The sequence below is a fragment of the Scyliorhinus torazame genome, chromosome 1, assembly GCF_047496885.1.
Source record: "Scyliorhinus torazame isolate Kashiwa2021f chromosome 1, sScyTor2.1, whole genome shotgun sequence".
Lineage (NCBI taxonomy): Eukaryota > Metazoa > Chordata > Chondrichthyes > Carcharhiniformes > Scyliorhinidae > Scyliorhinus > Scyliorhinus torazame.
This window is the reverse complement of record NC_092707.1, coordinates 40,769,719-40,789,007: the sequence shown is the minus strand read 5'-3', so window position 1 is coordinate 40,789,007 and position 19,289 is coordinate 40,769,719. Positions and strand designations below refer to the sequence as shown.

The following is a 19,289-nucleotide window of genomic DNA, read 5'->3' as shown; positions in this document are numbered from 1 at the left end:
GCCAGGGCAGTTGGTAGGATTTCGCAGGCCAGATGGTGGGGGATGAATGTAATGCGACATGAATCCCAGGTCCCGGTTGAGGCCGCATTCATGTGTGCGGAACTTGGCTATAAGTTTCTGCTCGGCGATTCTGCGTTGTCGCGGGTCCTGAAGGCCGCCTTGGAGAACGCTTACCCGGAGATCAGAGGCTGAATGCCCTTGACTGCTGAAGTGTTCCCCGACTGGAAGGGAACATTCCTGCCTGGTGATTGTTGCACGATGTCCGTTCATTCGTTGTCGCAGCGTCTGCATGGTCTCGCCAATGTACCATGCTTCGGGACATCCTTTCCTGCAGCGTATGAGGTAGACAACGTTGGCCGAGTCGCACGAGTATGTACCGCGTACCTGGTGGGTGGTGTTCTCACGTGTAATAGTGGTATCCATGTCGATGATCTGGCACGTCTTGCAGAGATTGCCATGACAGGGTTGTGTGGTGTCGTGGTCACTGTTCTGAAGACTGGGTAGTTTGCTGCAAACAATGGTTCGTTTGAGGTTGCGCGGTTGTTTGAAGGCAAGTAGTGGGGGTGTGGGGATGACCTTGGCAAGATGTTCATCGTCATCAATGACGTGTTGAAGGCTGTGAAGAAGATGACGTAGTTTCTCCGCTCCGGGGAAGTACTGGACGACGAAGGGTATTCTGTCGGTTATGTCCCATGTTTGTCTTCTGAGGAGGTCGGTCCAGTTTTTCGCTGTGGCGCGTTGGAACTGTCGATCGATGAGTCGAGTGCCATATCCCGTTCGTACGAGGGCATCATTCAACGTCTGTAGATGTCTGTTACGCTCCTCCTCGTCTGAGCAGATCCTGTGTATACAGAGCGCTTGTCCATAGGGGATGGCTTCTTTAATGTGTTTCGGGTGGAAGCTGGAGAAGTGGAGCATCATGAGGTTATCCGTAGGTTTGCGGTAAAGCGAAGTGCTGAGGTGACCGTCCTTGATGGAGACGAGTGTGTCCAAGAATGCAACTGATTTTGGAGAGTAGTCCATGGTGAGTCTGATGGTTGGATGGAACTTATTAATGTCATCGTGTAGTCGTTTCAGTGATTCTTCGCCGTGGGTCCAAAGGAAAAAAATGTCATCGATGTATCTGGTGTATAACGTCAGTTGAAGGTCCTGTGCGGTGAGTAGGTCTTGTTCAAACCTGTGCATGAAGATGTTGGCGTATTGGGGTGCGAATTTGGTCACCATGGCTGTTCCGTGCATCTGGATGATGAACTTCTTGTCGATGGTGAAGACGTTGTGATCCAGAATGAAGCGGATAAGTTGCAGAATTGCGTCTGGAGATTGGCAGTTGTCGGTGTGGAGTACTGAGGCTGTTGCAGCAATGCGTCGTCATGGGGGATGCTGGTGTAGAGTGCCGAGACGTCCATTGTGACGAGGAATGTTCCTGGTTCAACTGGTCCATGGGTGCTGGGTTTCTGCAGGAAGTCCGTTGTGTTGCGACAGAAGCTGGGCGTACCTTGTACGATGGGTTTCAAGATGCCCTCGATGTAGCAAGAGAGGTTCTCACACAGGGTCCCATTGCCTGAAACGATAAGACGGCCTGGTGTGTTGGCCTTATGTATTTTCGGAAGGCAGTAGAGATCTCCAATGCGGGGAGTACGTGGGATGAGAGCACGTAGGGTGCTCTGAAGATCTGGATCCAAGTTCTTGATCAGTCTGTTAAGTTGGCGGATGTGTTCCTTGGTCGGATCTGCGGATAACTGTCTTTAGTGTTCTTGGTTGTTCAGTTGTCGTTATACGTCTTTGCAGTAGTCCGTTCTGTTCAGCATGACAGTGGCCCCTCCTTTGTCTGCTGGTTTGATGACGATGCTGCAGTTGGTCTTGAGAGCGCGGATGGCATTGCGTTGTGCTTGGGTGACGTTCGGGGCTGTCTTGTGAATGTGACTGATGAATCTGGCATTGACACGACTCCTGACGGCTTGAGCATACATGTCGAGTCTAGGGCAGCGGTCTTCCGGAGGGGTCCAATTCGACTCTTTCCTCTTCGGTTGCCGCACCGCAGATCTTTCGGTCTGCTGTTTCGGTTCATTGGTAGTCTGCTTGGGTTCGCTGTTGGCCTCTTGGGGTCTGTGGAAGAATTCCCGGAGCCTCATTCGCCTGATGAATTCCTCCGTGTCTGCCGCGAGACTGATGGGGTCCATTTTTGTGGTGGTGCAGAAATTGAGCCCTCTGCTGAGGACTTCGATTTCGTCTGATTGAAGGGTGTAGTCTGACAAGTTGACAATAGATTTCCCTGTATTGTTTTCTACTGTGGTCCCAGGGGTGGCTTGGTTGCTCAAGCTTCCTGTTCTTAGTGTGCATATAGGTGGCATAGTATTGTTATCTCATCTGTTTTGCAGTGTTCCGCAGCTGGTCTGCTGCATCCTGAGCGCAAGTTGAGAATATGGCCTCTATCTTGGTTTCCAGGTTGCGTCGTCTGCTGTAGAGCTGGCATACGAGGTGGTTGAGGAGTGTGAGAGAGGTGCGACGGCAGAGTCTCTCAGCGTAGTCTGTGTTGTAGGTCGACCTGAGTGGGTTTGTGATCTGTAGCCCTTTCGGGATCTTGTCTGCTTTCTTGAATCTTTGTAGAAACTTAATGTCAGTGTCTATATGCGCGATCTTCCTGGAGATCCTCTCCACTTTGAGCCGGCAGTTTGCAGTGTCGATGGTAGCCATGATGTGGAGATGCCGATGTTGGACTGGTGTGAGCACAGTAAGAAGTCTTACAACACCAGGTTAAAGTCCAACAGGTTTGTTTTGATGTCACTAGCTTTTGGAGCGCTGCTCCTTCCTCAGGTGAATGAAGAGGTATGTTCCAGAAACATATATACAGACAGATTCAAAGATGCCAGACAATGCTTGGAATACAAGGTGATTAAATTTTTACAGATCCAGAGATGGGGTAACCCCAGGTTAAAGAGGTGGGAATTGTGTCAAGCCATTTACTATGATACTGTCATTCTTCATAAAAAAACATATTTAGAGGGCATGGCCTTGAAAACCAAGTGTATCAATTATTTGTACAAAGTTCTGACAATGAAATTTATTTTCACCACTTACTTTCAGATTATATATCATTTGATCATCTGACTTAACGAACTGCAATCAAATTCTCCAAAAAGCAGACATCAGTAGACAACGGCACAGAGATAAAACCCACTATGGATTAATGTGCTTCAGTTTTATTATATTCTTTATTGATTGCAGGAACAAAAGGTACATGCATGGTGACACTTGGAGGTTGTTGCCACTTGTTATTTTTACTATATTGATTTCAATAAGCTAGAAGGGAAATCTCACACCAATGTACAATATATTAATTTATCCTTTCAAATTGAACCCACCACTACCACCTACAGCGAAAGATCCGTTACAACCGGGACTTTATTCTAGTGTTCAGCTTGCCATTGGTTACCAATGCAAGGGTCTTATGTAAGCAAAAACAAAGCCAAAGTAGGATCTCTTCATGGCTTTCTTATTTCTTTTCTCTGCACCTCTTTCAATATTACTTCCTCACCCTTAATTTCCATTCTGACAACTCTTGTCTTTTGTGAGTGGCCCCTCATTTTGGCCATCTTTCAGCCAACAGTGTCGTACTCTCTGAAAATTATTTTCTGAACCCCTCTACTTCTTAACTTCAATGGTCATTTTAAGAAACTTTTCATCTCTCCTAACTCTTGCACCATGACTCACCATATTTTCCTGTATTTCTTTTAACTATTTTGTCTTTGGCCTCCTGATGTAAAAGCACCGTGGCACATTTTTTACATTAATGGAGCAATACAAGTTAAGCTATTGCATGTTTTACGTGAGTCAGAATTTTAGTCAATCTTCAAAAGGAAGAGTTTCACTTTGTATTGCAACTGACAGTGTTTGCAGGGATCAGTTCCACGGTTTTCTCAAGATCACCGCTTTCCACCCAGCAGCCCAGTATGTTGTCGTGTAAACACTATGCACTGATAGAGTAGTGAGGCCGTGGAATGCCCTACCTGCTACAGTGGTGAACTCGCCAACATTGAGGGCATTTAAAAGTTTATTGGATAAACATATGGATGATAATGGTATAGTGTAGGTTAGATGGCTTTTGTTTCGGTGCAACATCGTGGGCCGAAGGGCCTGTACTGCGCTGTATTGTTCTATGATAGCTCGGTCAACATCTATATTCCTGATCGCAACACACTCAGAAGAGGAAGCAAGCCATTTTCCCCAAGAATCAAGACCATGAGACAAAGGAGCAGAATTAGGACACTCGGCCCACTGAGTCTGCTCTGCCATTCAATCATGGCTGATATTTTTCTCATCCCCATTCTCCTGCCTTCTCCCCATAACCCCGATCCCCTTATTAATCAAGAACGTAAACCTATCTATCTCTGTCTTAAAGACAGTCAGTGATTTGGCCTCCACAGCCTTCTGCGATAAAGAGTACCACAGATTCACCACCCTCTGGCTGAAGAAATTACTCATCTCGGTTTTAAAGGATTGTCCCTTTAGTCTGAGATGGTGTCCTCCGCTTCTAGTTTTTCCTACAAGTGGAAACACCCTCTCCACGTCCACACTATCCAGGCCTCGCAGTATCCTGTAAGTTTCAATAAGATCCCCCCATACCTTCTAAACTCCCAACGAGTACAGACCCAAACCGTTCCTCATACGACAAGCTGGTCATTCCAGGGATCATTCTTGTGAACCTTCTCTGGACCCTTTACAAGGACAGCACATCCTTCCTTAGATACGGGGTCCAAAACTGCTCACAATACTCCAAATGAGGTCTGACCAGAGCCTTATACAGCCTCAGAAGTACATCCCTGGTCTTGAATTCTCGACCTCGCGACATGAATGCTAACATTGCATTTGCCTTCCTAACTGCCGACTGAACCTGCACGTTAATCTTAAGGGAATCGTGAACGAGAACTCCCAAGTCCCTTTGTGCTTCTGATTTCCTAATCATCTCCCCATTTAACCCATCTAACCCACCCCCTAAAATGTTTCCACACAGCATCATTGACATAGCCCTGTGAACAGATCGCTTGATGGTGCCAATCCTAGTGGAACCATTGCAGTGTTGAACCCAAGATGAGTAAGTCACTGAGCCCTGATGACACCCAAGAATGTTGAAGAGACCTGAAAAACAGAGACTTTGTCCACAATTTTTCATTCTTTAAATGTGTATATTATGCCACTAAACTGGAAAGGGGCCAATGCATACCTTTGTTCAAAAAGGGAAGGTAGGATAAAATGGATCTGTTGGTCTAATGTCAGTTGTGAGCAAACTCTCAGAAGCCATAATTCAAAATAATATTAGTAAGTATTTAGAAATGCCAGGGTTAGTCAAGGACAGCAACAACAGACTTGTTAAAAGTAAGTCATGTTTGAAAAATTTGAGAGTTTTTGAAAAAGTATCTAATTGAATACAAAGTGAATGAATAATATGTACAGTGTACCGGTGTCTCAAGAGATTTGTTTTAACAAAAATCAATCATATGCAAGAAGCGTAGCCACAAAAAAGAAATTTAAAAATTGGTGCAAATAAGTATTGCTTGAATTAGGGGAGAGATGGAATTAGCCTATTTTTATTATTGGTATACAAAGATGATTTGGCTTGAGCATGAATGATCCAATCTTAAAATTAATTCAAAAAACAGAAGGAGGAGTTTTGACAAACAACAAGAGCTGTAAAAGACTTCAGGGAAAGGCAAACAGGTTAGGCTGATGTAATTTCATGCAAATACATCCGAGGTAATAGCTGGAAGAAATAATACAATTAATGGGAGTACATATTCAATGCAAATATGCTGGCGGCACAGATCAATAAGGAACCCCAAAGATGCAAATATTCAAGCTCGGAACATGCAAGTGCAAGAACATCTAACCATCAAGAAGCCAACAGTATTTTGGACCTTGTAAATAGCAACATAAGAGTGAAAAAATGTATACATTTGTACAACTTATTTGTCAGGTCACAATTAAAATGATGTATGCAGTTTTAGTGGCCCCATTTTGGAAGAATCAATAAAACCATTAAGGTCCTACAACAGAGTCACCTCAATTAGGTGAGGATCCATAATTAGAAAAATATTTAAAATCTGTGTTATTATTTCCACAGATGCAAATAAACTAAAATAAGATTTAATAGCGAAGATGAAGGATTTTGTTTGAGTGAATAGCGAAGAATTATTTCCTCTGACTGGGCAGGGGCCAGTGATAAGATGCTATCAATTTAAAATTGTTTTTAAGAGAGTGAGAGAGGTTTAGAGAAATTCCGACATAAATTTGTATGAGTATGCAATGTTTTGTTACACAGAATACTTGAAGCAGAGCCCATTCTACCGAATATTTAACAAATATTTGTAGCAGAGGAAAATAGAGGGCTATGTGAAAGGGGCAGAATAGTGAACGATCAATCAAAAATCTAATCCCAAGGAAACTGCACACTGTTCAGCCAAATACCTTTCTTCAGTTTGGAAGCTTCTGTGGGTCTGTGTGTGGGAGAAGTTGCACACAAACCTGGAAATGAATTTTGTTCTCAATACATTTATTATAAAGGTATTGGTTTTCCGTCCTGGCAGGTTCCTGCCTTTGTGCAATCGCAATCTAGGAGAGTAGTGACCCCATGTTTGAACCCCTCCAATCAAAATACCAACCCTGTCACAGTACGAAACAGCTCTTACGAAAGTCACAAATGACGTTGTATGTCACTATAACAATGGTAAATTCTCCATCTTCATCATTCCCAAGCTACCTGCAACCTTTGACACGGCTGACTACAGCATCCTCCTCCAAACCCTTTCCACCATTAACCAGCTTGGTGGAACTGCTCTTGTTTGTTTAAACTGTGAAGATGACAACCTAACATATTTAACAATTTTTTGTTGTCTTCTTTAAAATAAATTCAATTTTCTCACCTCTCCCTTTCCACATTACTGGTTGTCCTCCCATGTTATTAATATTTAAACGTCAATAGTGACTGCTTGGCTATAAAAGCAGGGTGGGAGTCATCTCCGCCATGCCCAAGCTTAGATCCATCACATGGCACATGAACCCCCCCCCCACACTTATTCAGGGGCACTGATGCTACTTTGGCATACTTTACATTGTCCAGACAACTCGGCGTATACCAGCAATGAAATTGGAACCTTCTTGGGTTTGTAACAGCGGTTGCTTAAAAACATTGAGCCATTAGGGAGCTCAATAACTACTTAAATTAAAATAAATTCCATGCGAGTGCCTTAAGCCAACTGCCCAACATCTTGGGAATGAGCCATGGCATTCGGAAAGCTGGCGGAAGCAGCAAATTAATTAAAAGGGGCAAATAATGATATTAATGTTCCAGAAACTCAAGATCTTCGTGTGATGTACTTGCAGACATGGTGTATTTCAACAGTTTCTGCATTAAGCTTCCTGGTGAACAATAAATCATGGCTAAACACAGAACTGGGCAATTTTCAACAATGTATTGGATTGGATTTGTTTATTGTCACGTGTACCGAGGTACAGTGAAAAGTATTTTTCTGCGAGCAGCTCAAACAGATCGTTTAGTACATGAAAATAAAAGAAAATAAAAAGAAAATACATAATAGGGCAACACAAGGTACATAATAGACAATATATATTTTTGCATACATTAATGCTATTTTTGTGTGGATTTTGTGCTCATCCATGTCAGGGTTAATCATGCTTGGTAATTAAAAAATTTTCACCGTGAACTCAGTTTTAACATCAACCACTTCCAGGCCAGTACCGGATATCGGAATCAAAAATAAAGCTGCCTCTCACCTGAGGTAGAACCAAAATCAAAGTGCTTCTAGCAATTCTCTGTCAAGCACTTTGAGTTCAAAAACAACCCAGCCAAATGCAGAATCTAAACTGCCTCCTTCAATGAGATCAGGAGAGCAAAAATTAGATGCAGAGTGGTGACTCCCATCTCATCAATATTCCCAGTTCCAACTACACCATAAACCCTTGAAATTCCACACAACAACCATTTTCGTGATCGTTCTGAAGCCTGGCAGTGTTCTAGTTCAGGGACCAGCTGTTTATACCAAACCTGTCTCTTAAATCCAGTGGCAGAATCATACACCCTTGAAAAACTGACTGCATTAACCTGTATTGGGGTACAGTTCCATGTGTACCAGCAGCCAGCCACTTCCTCACCCAAATGATAATTCTTCTAGTTGTTTTGTAGTACAGAGGTTGAGTATTGGACATGCTGTCAAAGCTTTTTGTCTTGCACTCGTCAAACAGGTGCAAGAATATTGGTTTCAAAAGAAAGCAACAATTTATACTGCATGGGAAAAGGGTGCTGTCAGCTCTGACTGGGTGAGGCATTATCATGGAGAATCCACCAGGGAGCAATTATTCTTCATTTGAGAGTCTGGGGTGCGTCAGTCATGGGAGGCAATACTGACCATCACCCACCACTTTCTAGCAGATACAACTGGGTTGTAGGAAATTAGAACCTTCGCTGATTTTCTCATTCCTAGTCTCAGAGCTCTAATTTCAATTTGAACACACCAGGACATGACAGCTAACTCCAAAAAGACCCAGTACTGAACCCAAGATATTATATATTTTGCCACTGCAACTGGTTGTTTACTTTCTCATTCAAATAGGGAAACTTCCAAGCTTCCACAGAACAATTATTACAAACTACCACAGCAAGAGGAGTATGATGCATTCAGGCTCCTCTTTCATTAGTAGGAGAGCTCTTCGTAATACACAAACGCTGCAGGAGTGAGTTAAGAGCCTTTCATGCTTGTGAAAACATAATGGTGATTTACATTCATTCAAAAGATATTATAAGCAGGGGTTCATTCCTGGAATCTACATTTGCTTAATTCTTAGTTTCATAACATTCTTCATTTTGGGATTCCCCCCCCCCCCCCCAAGTTTATCAATTTATGGGGAAAATCGAAATAGGTTTGCCAAAAATCTGAAATGCCTTTCAGACACTGGCTCAAAATTTGGATGAGATTTAACACTTTATGACCATCATCAATGATGCATAATAGATTGTCATCAGATAACAGCATAATTACACTGATATTTTATTTAAAGCCTTTTTTAAAAAGCTGTAAAACTTTATTTTAAAAAAATTATTTCCAACACCCCTTGTCCAGGCCATTCGGTATCACAGTGGTTGGCACTGTTGCCTCATAGTGCCAGGGACCCGGGTTCAATTTTCGGCTTGGGTTAATGTCTGTGCGGAGTCTGCACATTCTCCCAGTGTCTGCGTGGGTTTCTTCCGGGTGCACCGGTTTGCTCCCACAGTCCAAAGATGTGCGGGTCAGGTGGATTGGTCATGCTAAATTGCCCCGTAGTGTCCAAAAGTTAGGTGAGGTTGCTGGGTTACGGGGATAGGATGGAGGTATGGGCTTAGGAAGGGTGCTCTTTCGATGGGCTGAATGGCCTCCTTCTGCACTGTAAATTCTATGATTCGATGAACTAGATCCCCCCTCTAGGAATCAGCTAACTTATTTTGTTTCTATGAGTGCATTAGAACCACAACAAAAACTGCAAGGCTGGTCAACTGAATTGAAAATCTGATCCAAGATGGCAAGTTGGTCTCTTTGGGAAAAGAAAATGACAACTTTAATTTTTATTAAGTCCTACATCAGGCACCACATCAGACACCACATGTAATAGATATAGTTACATGTATAGTTTTGTAAGTATAGATTTTATATGAACACAAAAGATCATCTACAGTACACTATATTGAAAACAAAGTAGCTTTGTTCTTTAAAGGCAGTAGGGAACAATCGTCAGCAATTTAGGCAAATTTGATATCAGTTTACTTCCTCTTTCTCAAAATGTAGTCCTTCAGGATAGATTGAGTTACAGCCCTTGAATGCGTACAATATGTAACAATCAAAACACTGCAAACATTCAGCAAACACAACACACATCCACATGGAATCATAGAATTTTACAGCACAGGAGTCCATTTGGCCCATCGTGTCTGCATCAGCTCCCGAAAGTGCTACCTAGCCAGTCCCATTAGCCAGCCCTATTTCCATAGCCCTCTAAATCCATCACTTTCAAATATATATCCAATTCTCTTTTGAAACCTACTGTGGAATCCGCCTCCACCACCAGACAGCGCTTTCCAAATATCCTTCTTTATCCTGTCAAAATTGCTCATAATTTTGAATATCTCAATAAAGGTCAACTCTTAAGGTCTAACTCAGGGCAGCACAAGTGGATAGCACTGTGGCTTCACAGCGCCAGGGTCCCAGGTTCGATTCCCCACTGGGTCACTGTCTGTGCGGAGTTTGCACATTCTCCCCGTGTCTGCGTGGGTTTCCTACGGGTGCTCAGTTTCCTCCCACAGTCCAAAGACGTGCAGGTTAGGTGGATTGGCCATGATAAATTGCCCTTAGTGACCAAAAAATGTTAGGTGGGGTTATTGGGTTACGGGGATAGGGTGGAAGTGAGGGCTTAAATGGGTCGGTGCAGACTCGATGGGTTGAATGGCCTCCTTCTGCACTGTATGTTCTATTAACCTTCTCAATGTGACAAACAGGCACAATATTTGCATGTAAATTTATCTAATTTCCCTATGCTCCTGTTTGATTCTGAATTTTTAACATATTATTGTGGAAGCAACATTATCGACAAACTCTTTTCCACAACACACATTGCACTGCTGTGCTTATGTTTGTTCAAATCAGACAGGAAGGAACCATAAAACTTACAGTCTCATTACTCCTAGCGCGGTGGTGGCCTATTTACAAAAAAAACAAAAAATCATATTGCACCTTTCCCTCCAAAAATGGATTTTGTTGAATATATACCAAATACTAAATTTTGTATTCAATTTTAAATATTGCATTCACATTTAATCACGCATCACATAAGCTTTTCTGAAAATAAATTATATCATTCAGACACATTGCAGGCAGTCCCAATTCGGAATTTTGATCAGTACTATTTTTTATTTCAAAAACATGTGCTCCAATTGAATTTCCTTATGAATTTTTGATCAAATGAAACAAATTCTCAAATATAATTCCAACTGAGGATGTGTTAATGCAGAAAGCTCACGTGATAGCCAGACAAAAACAAAATAAATCATTTTAATCTATATTATTTTGGGTTTACACAATTTATTGTGCATTGGTAATGTATATTTTTTTATGTATGACCCTGTTGTCAGGGTGTTTTGGACAAATAGATGCACTTCACACATTTTTTTTCTTTAAATTGATTTTGATTAGGTGTTAAAATTTTCCCCCAAAAAGCTAATTTGTGTTTCACTCAATTTGGGATATTAACGGTGGGGATGCAGAGAATATCTCGTATTTAACTGTCGACTAAGTGCTCTTGCATTTGCACCCAGGTTGGGCGCGTTTGATTTCTTTCGCTTCGGTTTATAACGCACTTTATCTTTTAACGCATTGATGATATTAAGAATTTGTGCAATAAATGACAGCTGCTGCTGTTATGTTTTGATGGTGATTCAGAGGTGCTACGTCCGCTTGATATGACAAACGGGCTGCAGCTTTTAAATTCGGATTTGGAGGCATTTTTACCTCAGGATTCGTTCTTTTTTTCTTTGATTTCTTACCTGGGTTCTGGAAGTACAATTTTCTTGCTAGCTCTGGCGGCTGGAGTCGATTTGCTTTTCTCCATCGCCATTAAATAGCTCACATCAGCCAGCACAGCCTCCAAGTCCGCCATCTTGGTGGAGAGAGAGAGAGCGACACAGACAGACGGCAAGGGAGACTCTCAGCTCAGCTCAGAGAAAGAGCAAAAGGCAGAGGGACACGGTCACCCACAAACAGCCAAGAGACAGGCACCAGGCAGGGGAGAGAAGACTTCAACCTCCCCGGGGGCCAAAACAAGGAGCCCCGTTTCCAAAAACAAAAAGGGGGGGCGGGGGTAGAGAGAGAGAGAGAACCAAGAGCTTATTCAAGGAGCCAACAGTCAAACTCTGTCCAACTGTATCATCTGGGAACCAGCCAGGCTTCAGTCTTCATTCCTGGTGTCAGAAACCTCCAGGATGGCTCTTGAGAGAAGGTCCTTTTCTCTCCCCCCCCCCCCCCCCACCCCCTCCCCAACCACCACCGCCTCCTCTTCCACCACTGCTTCCCAACTGCTGTTATTTTGCCCCTCTCTTTTTGGTGCAGCCTGATGCTTTCTGTTGTGCAGTGGCCATGAGCAGAGACTGAAGCCTTCCACTTCCTCCTGGTGTCAAAAGGAGGATCTCTCCGAAAACCTGGAACCGGAGCCGCCTCTTTATTTTTCTAAACCAGAGGCTCGCCGGATCAGGGTCAACTGGCTGGCCGAGCCTTCACCTCTTGAGTAAACACCGGAGGAATTTTAACATTTTTAAGAGGACGCGCAAAAATTATTATTATTTTTTTTAAAAAGTGTCCGTCGGAAAAGAGAAAACAAACTTCGCTATCTTGGGCTCCATTCGCGCGCGAATTCAGACTTGGAGCTCGCTCGCTTCGCACTTGAAACGGCACATGGGGGTTGTTATCGGAAAGAGCAATGTGAGCAAGGTTTCGTTAGCTTCAATTACAATCCATGCACCCCCCGCCGGGGGAGAGATCCGCACCGCGAGTCAGAACGGAGTATATTCATCTTACTCCGCCCAACCTGCAATTCACACACACACACAAGGTCATCTCCCCGGAGGGGAGGCTTCGGAAACTCATCTCGGGGTTTGGCCAAAAATTGGCGCTATCGGATCGGCCGCCCGTTACCGGCAGAGTCTGATATTCGGTATTTAACACCTATATGGATCGGATATGTCAGAGCCTGCGGCGAGGCTGATTCGAAACCACCCATTTTGCGCTTTTTCTCGGTGAATTTCGACCCCCCCCACCCCAACCCAACTCCGCTTAATATTGTCTCCTGGTTTACGGTGAGCATTTTCATTGGAAAAATCTAATTTCGATTAGAAAGTGAAAACGTTTTTTTTTAAAAACGAAGCAGTCAGTCGCGGGGTAGATTATATTGGTGATTAATTTTCAGGACACAAACTAGCGGATGTTACTCGCCACCAGCTTTGCACAGCCTTGCATTGCTCACACACACGGATGGATCGTTTTGATGATCCTCAGTTCAATGTGGGTGACCTGCACCACAGCAAAATCAACACGGTCAGGAGAGATGTGAAATCTTGATTTGGTGGGTGGGGGGGTTAAGAGTTTATTCTCCTTTTCTCGCTCGGGTTTCCTTTCCTCTTTTCACCGAGGAGCTTATTTATTTTTTGCTGGGGTCCCAATCCACAGCAACTGAAGCTGCTGCCACGTTCGCCGAGAACCAGAAAGCAACATGCATCAACTGGAAGGCCAAAGTGGCATTTACCCCCCGCGAAGCACCACGAGGAACCAAAAGAGACTGGTTTAATTTGACATTTTTGGTAAGTTGTCTACTTCTTGGGGTCAATTTTTTTTTTGCTGATGAGGGCTCTTTCCACCTCGTGCCATGCATGATGTTACATCAACATGTGGATCTATCTACATTTGGCAGGTTTACCAAAATCAGCAAAACTACTTTGAAATAACGTCCATTTCAACTTCCAAGTCAATTCCATTGTGTTCTATAAACAACCTTAATTGAGGAAAACAACTCGTGTCAAAGCTATCACAACTCATTTGAATACAGCTTTCACTTCTTTATTTAAAAAAAAACAACTGTTTCCTCTCTCCCCTGGAAGCATTCACTCTCATTGCAAAATCAGAGGTACGCATAGTGCAGTTTATTTTGTATCCGAACGACAGTTTCCCCAACCCATAAGTTCCTGTAACACTGACCATTGTTCCTTCAGCGCTGCACTGCAGCCTGAAATTTCCCACACAGGCTGCACACACGTCCTCCCTCTCAATTTACCACTCGTGCAAATTCTTTTTAAATGTCGCACATTTAAATTATCCACGCACTCCAAAAAATAAACTGATTCATAGGGCAGCATTTTACGTTTGGGGCCAGGAGTCAAATGGGGTCTCGATCCAGTGATTTTTCCAATTGATTGGCCAATTAGTGGCCAGCAGGCTCTTGAAGTTGGTAACCAATTGGAGGCCACAGCCAGCCTTTTGGGTGGAGGAAGAGGGCCCATCTAACTTGGTGGGCCATCAGCAACTTTTTTTTTAAAATGTGAATTTAATAAATGGTCACAGCTGCCTGGCCACTATTGTGACTTTGGGGGAATCACCTCCATATGACGGCCTGAGGCCACAGCTGTGGCTAGGTGGGGAGGGGGAGCCTCAGCATCCACTTGGGAGTGCTGGTGCCACTGGGGGTAACATTTCAGTTGGGCTCTGATAATTGGCCTTAATTGATATTTAACATGTCACTAACTTGTGAGCAAGTAACCCTTGTTCCCACCTCTGAGAAAATGGCTCTAAGAGTAATGATGCAAGAAAACTGACATGCAGTCAGTCGTGCCAAATTACACTCCCGCCCAACTTTGTTCTCACCCTCATCTGGGTGAAAATTCTGCCCATAGTTAGAATGACATGTGTTCACCATATAAATTTGATGTATCTCACAATGATCATACTTTCTCTAGCAATTCCCCTGCTGACTCCCTCCCCCTTTCAATTAGTCTCTCCATCCCCTTCTCCCCTATCGTCCACCACTGACCAAGAGGGTGGCAACGCCGCTTATGCCAATGGTGGGACCCTCTGAAGCCACCTATGCAGGAGTGGTGGCCTCCACCGTCCCCACTGCTCTCAAGGCTCCATCACCGTTTCGTCTTGTGACACAAAAACTCGGGGTGAAGTGTTACCCCCACCCCACTTTGTCAATCGAGGCCTGTGCTATGGCCAAAGTTGTCGGCCCTTCGGCCATAGTTGTAGCTTCAAAGGTGTATGGCAAGGCTGTCTTCTTTTGAGCGGGTGGTCTACCACACCCTGGAAAAGGAGCTCCACCCTGTTGGGGGGTGACATGCCGGCGTCCACCAACACCTTGGCTGCCGACATGGCGGTGAAGGAGCACCCGCGTGGCCGAAGGGTGCAGAAGAAGACAAACAGGAACGTTCGACAGTGGTCAGTTTCGGATCCCTCTGACCCTGACTGACCTACTGTCCCTGGCTACCAGCTCGGGTGCAGCTGGTACGCTTCGCCCCACCATTACCCAGCAACACTCCTAGCCCGGTGGCATTTCATCATCAGGTGCCGGGCCAGGCGATATTTATGCACATGCACATGTGGGTGGCGGTAGTGAGGTGCGTGACATTGACTCAGAGGGTGCTCTGTCCCAGCCACAAATTCGGGGGAAGAGCATTGAGGGACGAGGAAACAGCCCGGGGGGGAGCGGCCTCTAGAGTGAGATGTCTCCTCGGTGCGTGAACCTCGGCCCCGCAAACAGCATCAGTCCAGGTTCATTCCCATCGACATTATGGCCAGTCCCCAAAAGAAACTAGGCAAGGAGATTCTTCCCAGTACAATTTAGCACCCTGGACCTGTTCGATTTCTCACGGGAGGGGGTCAGCGATAACCCCCTGCTTCTTGGGTTCTTAGCGGGTTATGGTTTGGAAGACCCTCTGTCCCAACCCCTGTCTTCGGGCAACTTCTCCACCATCCCGGAGCTGTTTCCGGGGCCTTCCAGTCTTCAACTTTTTTTTAGTTAACCACAGATGTTAGGTCCTCCCCTTGGAATTTGTCTTTCTTGTTGGAATATATCTAGTTTATGTATTCTGAAATATCACCGTAAATGTCTGCCGTTGCATCTCTATTGATCTATCCCTTAACCTCATTTGCCAGTTCACTTTAGCTATCTCTGCTTTCATTCCCACAACTGCCCTTACTTAAGTTTAAAGTACTAGTCTTGGACTCACTATTCTCTCCCTCAAACTGCTCAAGAAGGCATACGGCATGCTTGCCTTCATTGGCCGGGGCATTGAGTATAAGAATTGGCAAGTCATGTTGCAGCTGTATAGAACCTTAGTTAGGCCACACTTGGAGTATAGTGTTCAATTCTGGTCGCCACACTACCAGAAGGATGTGGAGGCTTTAGAGAGGGTGCAGAAGAGATTTACCAGAATGTTGCCTGGTATGGAGGGCATAAGCTATGAGGAGCGATTGAATAAACTCGGTTTGTTCTCACTGGAACGAAGGAGGTTGAGGGGCGACCTGATAGAGGTATACAAAATTATGAGGGGCATAGACAGAGTGGATAGTCAGAGGCTTTTCCCCAGGGTAGAGGGGTCAATTACTAGGGGGCATAGGTTTAAGGTGAGAGGGGCAAGGTTTAGAGTAGATGTACGAGGCAAGTTTTTTACGCAGAGGGTAGTGGGTGCCTGGAACTCGCTACCGGAGGAGGTAGTGGAAGCAGGGAAGATAGGGACATTTAAGGGGCATCTTGACAAATATATGAATAGGATGGGAATAGAAGGATACGGACCCAGGAAGTGTAGAAGATTGTAGTTTAGTCGGGCAGTATGGTCGGCACGGGCTTGGAGGGCCGAAGGGCCTGTTCCTGTGCTGTACATTTCTTTGTTCTTTGTTTGAGCAGATGTTTTAGCCTTTGCCACATTGATCGCTCGCAGGCAGGTCCTGTTGGGGTGAAGGTCAGTTTCTACGCCCTGTGCCTCTGCATGACTGGGGGATTTAATGGAGTTCTTGTACTTGGAAAAGGTGAAATTTGCTCTGATGGGGGATGCAAGTAAGGGGTTCCATAAGAGCTAGGATTTGTATATACTACATTTCAAGGAGCTGGTTACCGTCAAATGCTCGGGGAGGTGGATTAAGGTGTTGGGGGCGGTGGGCGCAGGTTTGGGGTTTTGCGTTGGTTTTACTTTGTAATGTTAGGTGTTTTGAATGTTAAAAATTTGAATAAAAATACTTTAAAAAAAGAAAAATACAATCAGTGTTAACAAACTGAGCATTGGTCCTATAGAAAATGAGTGGGAAATTAATGGAAAATAAGGAGATGGCAGATGAATTGAACAGGTATTTTGTTTTGGTCTTCACTATATAGGGGACAAGTAACATCCCAGAAATAGCTGTAAATCAGGAATTAGAAAGAGAAAGGGAACTCAGAAAATTACAATCACCAGGGAAGTGGCATTAAGCAAGTTGTTGAAGCTGTGGGCAGACAAATCCCAGGGTCCAAATGGACTTCATCCGAGGGTATTAAAAAAAGTGGCTAGTGAGATAGTTGATGCATTGGTTTTAAATTTTCCAAAATTCCCTGGATTCAGGGAAGGTGCCATTAGATTGGAAAATAGTAAATTAACTCTTTTATTTAAAAAAAAGAGAGGCAGGCCAGTTAGCTTTATAGAGAAAATGTTGGAAGCTGTTATTAAAGTTGTAATGACAGGATTTTGTGAAAGGGAAATCATGATTAACCAATTTATTGGAGTTCTTTGAAGAAGTCACATATGCTGTCGATAAAAGGGAACCAATGGTGGTCTATATTTCTAGAAGGTATTTGAGAAGGTTCCACATCGGACTTCCGGTTGCGGCGATGCGGAGCTAAGCCGCACATTTCGGCAGCTCCCGCTATAACGGACTTTTGGGCTCTCCAGAGGAGTCCCAACGGAAATTTTTTGATTTAATCCCGTGTGGGAATCCCTTACGTTGTATGGCAGAAATTAGCGGTGAAGCGTCGGAAAAAGAGGCTCTGGAGCAGCGGCAAAAACGAGGGAGGGAAACAAGATGGCGGAGGGCGGAGATCGAGCAGCATGGGGCCGGACCAGCAGGAGTTCCTTAAGCGCTGTGTGAAGGAGCTTAAAAAAGGAGGTGCTGGCGCCAATGTTGTTGGCGATCGAGGGGCTGAAGGAGACCCAGAAGGCCCAGGCGGTGGAGCTTCGTGAAGTGAGGGATAAAACGAATGAGAACGAGGACGAGGTCCTGGGCCTGGCGGTAAAAATGGAGGTGAACGAGGCGGTGCACAGGAGGTGGGCCGAGAGACTTGAGGTCCTGGAGAACAGGTCGAGGAGGAAGAATCTCCGGATTCTGGGTCTCTCCGAAGGAGTGGAGGGAGCTGATGCCGGGGTGTATGTGAGTACGATGCTCCAGTCGCTGATGGGTCGGGAGGCCTCTCCCCTGGAGCTGGAAGGGGTTCACCAGGTCCTGGCGAGGAGAGCCAAGGCTGATGAGCCGCCAAGGGCGATAGTGGCAAGGTTCCATCGCTTCGCGGACAAAGAAAGTGTTCTGAGATGGGCCAAGGAGGTGCAGAGCAGTAGATGGGAGAATGCGGTGATCCGGGTCTACCAGGATTGGAGCGCGGAGGTGGCAAGGAGGAGAGCTGGCTTCAACCGGGCCAAGGCGGTGCTGCACAAAAAAAGAGTCAGGTTCGGCATGCTGCAGCCTGCGCGACTGTGGGTCACTTATCAGGACCGACACCATTATTTTGAAACGCCAGAAGAGGCTTGGACCTTTATCCAAATGGAAAAATTGGACTCGAACTGAGGGGCTGCGGTTGTGGGGGGGGGGGGGATGTTGGTTGTATATGGGGTTGTAAATATGGGTAAAGAATATTTCGTGGGTGGGATGATGGATGGGGATGTGGGTAGAGTTCTGGTTAAAAGTCTTTTTTTTTCTGTAGACGAGATGGTGGGGAATGTGGGCGTTGGTGCTGGAGGGAGGTGAGACTCGGGGATGGGGGAACTGGGACAATGGCCGCGACAGGAGCTGCGCCACAGGAGGCGGGGCTGGCTCAGGAAAGCGCGGGCTTTTTCCCACGCTAGGGGGGAGGGGACGGAGGAAGGCAAAGAGGAAGAGAGACTCCCACACAGGGGAGATCAACGGGAAGGCAGAGGAAGCCGGGGTCAACAGAAGTCAGCTGACTCACAGAAGCAATATGGAGGGAGCAAAAGTGCTAGATGCGGATCGGGCGGGGTTGGGGGGGGAACATTAGGGCTGCTGCTGCGCTGTCCGAGGGGGAACTGAACATGGAAGAGATGGTCGGGGCGGGGGTTCCCCGTCTGGGGGACTGGAAGGTGCGGGAGGCGCGGGCACGGGACTGGCCTAAGATAGGAGATGGCTAGCCGGGGGGGGGGGGGGGGGGGGGGGATGGTGGGTAGGTAACCCCCCAATCCGGCTGATCACGTGGAATGTGAGAGGCCTAAATGGGCCGGTTAAGAGGGCCCGAGTGTTCGCGCACCTGAAGGGACTGAAGGCAGACGTGGCCATGCTTCAGGAGACACATCTGAAGGTGGCAGATCAGGTCAGGTTAAGGAAGGGATGGGTAGGACAGGTGTTCCATTCGGGGCTGGATGTGAAGAATAGAGGGGTGGCAATATTGGTGGGGAAGCGGGTGTCGTTTGAGGCCAAGAACATTGTAGCGGACAATGGAGGCCGATAGGTGAAGGTGAG

General features: G+C 45.4%; 1 protein-coding gene across 1 annotated transcript in view; it reads right to left on the bottom strand.

The window, feature by feature from the left end:
- Positions 1–12,055, bottom strand: part of grk3 (G protein-coupled receptor kinase 3) — a 416,009-nt gene extending 403,954 nt beyond the window's left edge. Inside the window, exon 1 of the mRNA XM_072488700.1 lies at positions 11,582–12,055. Within this exon, the coding sequence (XP_072344801.1) occupies positions 11,582–11,694 (113 nt within the window). The 5' untranslated portion in view covers positions 11,695–12,055. The remainder of the gene's footprint in view (positions 1–11,581) is intronic.
- Positions 12,056–19,289: the final 7,234 nt, after the last annotated feature.